At 34.7% G+C, this 5225-nt stretch overlaps 1 protein-coding gene across 2 annotated transcripts in view; it reads left to right on the plus strand.

Moving 5' to 3' along the window:
• Positions 1-1416: 1416 nt before the first annotated feature.
• Positions 1417-5225, plus strand: part of LOC145167426 (transport inhibitor response 1-like protein Os04g0395600) — a 4712-nt gene continuing 903 nt past the window's right edge. The window contains exons 1-4 of one of the 2 annotated variants that reach the window (XM_079086642.1): positions 1417-1562; positions 1899-2440; positions 3715-4207; positions 4904-5225. The exon at positions 4904-5225 is cut by the window's right edge and continues 903 nt beyond it. In XM_079086642.1, coding sequence (XP_078942768.1) covers positions 1905-2440; positions 3715-4207; positions 4904-5225 — 1351 coding nt within the window. In that variant the 5' untranslated portion in view covers positions 1417-1562; positions 1899-1904. Of the gene's footprint in view, positions 1567-1898; positions 2441-3714; positions 4208-4903 lie in introns of both variants that reach the window. The other variant, XM_079086635.1, reaches the window with a different exon arrangement.

Here is a 5225-nt window from a genome sequence, read left to right on the forward strand (position 1 = left end):
GATGCAAAATTAAGTTAATTTCTTGGATCTTTAATTAGATTCAACAATAAATAGATGCATAAATTAAGAACAATAATATCAGAAAACATATCAACAACATAACTAAATAAATATAAGCAAGTAATAAAATACTTTGTTGAACGTAACTTGGCTTGCATGCAAACACAAAGTTAGTGAGCGATGAACAACAAAAGTATGAATGGAGATGAAAGAGATTTGTATTTCAATGAAACGATTACAAGAAAAATATGAAGATCAGAGACACTTTTGAACATAACTAAAACCATATATTTATAGCTAAACAAAGTACTAGCTATTGACTGAATAATAGAAAATGTATGGAGAACAGGCGACTATGTTTACCATGCTTGTTCTAATAAAACCATCAAACACTCTTCATCAGGATAAAAATTTCATTAGTACTTTTCTTCGCAACACTCCAAGACAAATGCAACTTTAACTCTTTGCACAACCTCTCTCACTCCAATCTTTGCATACCTTCAGACTTGACAACTAGCAACTCATTAGATATCACAAAAAAATTAGTTCTTCTCACATCTTCATCAAAAAAGACGATGGGATAAGCATGAAGATGATGATATTGATGATACCCCTAACCATATCAAAGAGACGGAACAACACGAAGGCAAACTAGAAGTAAAGATCACAAAATGAAGACTATCCGACAAAATGTTTTAACAACACTTTATTACTATTACTAGTTTAGCAGTTTAAATTTAGCATCCAAAACTCTTTCATTCGACGATTTGATGTATTTTTTAAATATTTTAATGAACTGTTGCATTTTATGTTCTATTTGAGTGTTTATAAACTTTATTTGAAAAAAAATTCAAATTTCAGATCAGATTAAACCGGCCTAGAACCGTTTGAGGAAAAAACGGTTAGAACGAGATCCAAATCGAATCAAATTTAATGTCTTTCATTCGACGATTTGATGTATTTTTTAAATATTTTAATGAACTGTTGCATTTTATGTTCTATTTGAGTGTTTATAAACTTTATTTGAAAAAAAATTCAAATTTCAGATCAGATTAAACCGGCCTAGAACCGTTTGAGGAAAAAACGGTTAGAACGAGATCCAAATCGAATCAAATTTAATGTGTATCAGATTATTGCTTACGTCATCAAAATCGGATCGAATCAGATATAGTTAGATATAATATGTGTGCATCTCTACGTGGAACAACATTTTGTAGGTGCCACCAACGCATTTCATGACTATTTTTACGAATTCCTAATTGTTTGTTTAAAATTGGGAAAAAACTATTAAAATTAGACAAATTTGTAGTTTAATCTAAAGCACATGTAATCCTTGGTATTTTATGTAGAAAATAAAACGTTTGAGGCTACAAAGTGTGTACTATGACGTAATTAAGGTGCTATAATGTAACTTGTTTCATATTTCTCCGTCACGTCAGTAAAGCTACCTGTTGGCTTCCTGGCTCTGGTGAGAGAGAGAGAGAGAGAGAGAGGGAGGAGAGAAACTCAGAGTTCCATTATTGGGTTCTTTCATCATGTAAATCCAATCTCCTCAACCTCCCGTATGTACGTTTACCAACTTTGATTCTCTTTTCTCCCCAATTATTTCACCCAATCTTGAGTTCTTCTACTGCAAATCTTCATAAATTTGTTCCAGATTTCTCTTATTTTGTTTTTCACTTTCAAATTAGGAGTAGTACAGTTTCTCTCGTTTTGGTTTTGAGTTTAGTAAATGAAGGTTTTGTTTGTTAGTCTTGAACCGAAATCAGTTCCACGATTGATTGAAGTTTTTGGAGAAATCTCGTCTGTGAATTTCATTGAATTCTAGTTCTGAAATATGAAGATTTTAGCTTTGAATCTTATTGAAATGAGCTGAATCATTAATTGAAATTTTGCAGCGAAGTATGGATCTAAATCAGAAGCGAACCAAAACGGTTGACCGAGTCGATCCGGTTGATCCTGCTGCGGTGTCGCCGGAATCAACTCCGGTGTATCCGTTTCCTGACGAGGTTCTAGAACCGGTGCTCTCGCTGATAAACTCTCACAAGGACCGCAGTTCCGTGTCTCTAGTATGTAAAGACTGGTACAACGCTGAGCGGTGGAGCAGACGTCATGTGTTTATCGGAAATTGCTACTCGGTGTCGCCAGAGATTGTAGCCGGGAGGTTTCCTCAGATTCGGAGCGTGACCTTGAAGGGGAAACCGAGGTTTTCGGATTTCAATTTAGTACCGGAGGATTGGGGAGCTGATGTTCATCCATGGTTGAGTGTTCTCGCCAAAGCGTATCCATTCCTGGAGGAGCTGAGACTGAAGAGAATGGCAGTTAGCGACGAGAGTTTGGAGTTTCTGGCGACGAACTTTCCAGAGTTTAAAGCTCTGTCTCTATTGAGTTGTGATGGATTTAGTACTGATGGGTTGAAAGCTATTGCTACTCATTGCAGGTAAAATTTCTACTTTTCTTCTCGATTTTAGAGCTAAATATGTTCTCCAAGGTGCATCAATCAGTTTATCTGTTCAACATCTGTCGTCCCAATTCATATGAGTTTGTCAAATTAGGTTTCGTTTGCTGTAAGAGACATAAATCTGATCACTTTACTCTTGTGTTTGATCTCGATGTTATCAGATCACATTAATTTTGTTGTTATTGTTTGAAAATTTTGAAGATCTGGATTACAGTTTTAGTAAATCCTAATTGCAAAAGATAACAACAAACAAACTCTTATTCTATATCCTAATTTGGTATCTTTACTTTAAACCGTTGCATAAATGAGTCTAACTTGCCAAAATTACTTTGAAAATCAATTTCATAAATGGAACATGTTACATGTGTTTTGGTCAAGATTAGGTAAAATTATCAATTTTGGAAAAGTATGATCGTTTTCTTTCGGTTTTTGGAGACCAATCAAAATTAAAAAAGAATCAAGTCCCACTATGTTTTTATTCATTTCAATTTTCCCCTTTTCTTCTTCGAAGTCAATCTTATAAATAAGCCGTTAATGGAAATGTCTAGGTCAAAGAACAGTATCTCTTTGTCATCAATCAGTATAAACAGTAGAATATGTTGTTTGATGAACAGGGGTCAAATGGAAAATGGAAATATAAAAAGCAAGATTTTTTATGATTTGGGTTGAAAATATCACATGTTTGTATGGATACCCTTTGTGCCTAAAAATACATTGAGGGCATTTTCTTTTTCTATTTCCTTGAATTAATCCAATTGTTTTTAGGTTTATTTAGTTTTGGGAACATTGGAGCATAACTTTTAGTGGAAAGCTACTTTATGATTTTATATTTCTTTACCTTTTTAGTTGCTTTCTTGATGTGACACATGGCCTGTCTTTGAAGTTTGAACATTAATGGCCGCCATGTTCTTGATGTCATCTTCTGCATAAATATCTTCATATCTCATAATTGCGCCATGAAACTTGAATTTAATTTAACTTTATTGTTTTTTGGTACTTTGCTAAAGAATATTGATTCTTCTTTGCATATATCATTGCATAAAAGAAATTCATTTGTTATAAATAAATAATGTATACTTTCATTGATTTGTTTACTTTTTATCATCCTACTTTCATTTCCTCTTACTAAAGCAACATACTTTGAAAATCTACCTAATTGACTATAATGCCCTTAATAGAGCTATAATTAAAAATATATATATATATATATATATATATATATATATATAAAAGTACGTTGCTATTTCTTTCAGGAATTTAACAGAGCTAGACATACAAGAGAATGGAATCGATGATCTTGGTGGGGATTGGTTAAGTTGTTTCCCAGAAACCCTAACCTCATTAGAAGTACTCAATTTCGCAAGCTTAAATAGTGAAGTTGACTATAATGCCCTTGAGAAGCTTGTTACTAGGTGTAAATCATTAAGGGTTTTGAAGGTTAACCGGAACATAAGTTTAGATCAATTGGAAAGACTTCTATTACGGGCCCCACAACTAACTGAACTTGGGACGGGAACCTTTATGCAAGATCTTGTTACCCGTTCAGTAGCTGAGCTGGAGGGTAGTTTTGGAAATTGTAAAAATCTACTTACTATCTCGGGTTTATGGGACACTACTTCACTTTTCTTACCAGTGATCTACCCTGCATGTGCTAGACTTACGTTTTTGAACTTGAGTTATGCAACTTTAAGGAGTGTGGAATTAGCAGATCTTCTTACTCATTGTAAAAGTCTAAAGCGCCTTTGGGTAAGTGTTAGAAATAGCAACATATTTTCATTAATCTGTTTATTATAACATTGTATTTTAGAAAATCTTACTATTTATAGAAATGTTATCTAGATATAAAGCAATTGTCACTACTATGATTAGGTAGATTTTTCAAAGTAAAATGCCTTAATAAGAAGAATGTTTTAATTAAAAGAGACGAAAGTAGGATGCTATAATACACAACAAATCAAAGAAAGCATGTTGATATATCGTGCATTTAGCCTTTATTACAACATTGTTTTTAAAATATCTACATTTAGCCTTCTGCTTGTTTTTATTACATGTTTGGTCCTTGTCTTACCTAAAAAACTATTTTGCCCTTGATTTTTTAATTTATTTAAATAAACACACCCCCAACCCTACCCCCCTCGCCTTACCTTACCTACCCCACCATTTTTCCCTATTTAAATATTAGTCTTTTTAGGTAAGACAGGGACCAAGTACGTAACAAAAACAAACAGTAGGGACCAAGCGCGTAACAAAAACAAACAGTACGGACCTTCCGAGTTAAAAAAATAAGTTAGGGACCAAGCGTGCAAATTACCCTAAACCATAGGGGCCATTCGTGTAATGTACTCTAAGTAGATTTGCTATTATGGGTAAAAAATACGAGTAAATAAATTACGTTGTCTATACTGATAAAATAAATATTTAATATTCTTTGTTTGTCTACAGGTTCTTGATACTGTGGGGGATAGCGGTTTAGAAGCAGTTGGATCATGTTGCCCGTTACTCGAAGAACTAAGAGTCTTCCCAGCTGACCCCTTTGACCAAGAAGTCGCCGGGGTGACCGAATCCGGTTTCGTCTCGGTTTCCCGTGGCTGCCCGAAACTCCATTACGTCCTCTATTTCTGCCACCAAATGACAAACGCCGCTGTCGCCACCATTGCCCGAAACTGCCCGGGCTTCACCCACTTCCGCCTTTGTATCATGAACCCCGGGCAGCCCGATTACCTGACCAACGAACCCATGGACGAGGCTTTCGGTGCGGTTGTCA

The sequence above is a fragment of the Lactuca virosa genome, chromosome 1, assembly GCF_052849685.1.
Source record: "Lactuca virosa cultivar CGN04683 chromosome 1, Lactuca_virosa_CGN04683_v6, whole genome shotgun sequence".
Lineage (NCBI taxonomy): Eukaryota > Viridiplantae > Streptophyta > Magnoliopsida > Asterales > Asteraceae > Lactuca > Lactuca virosa.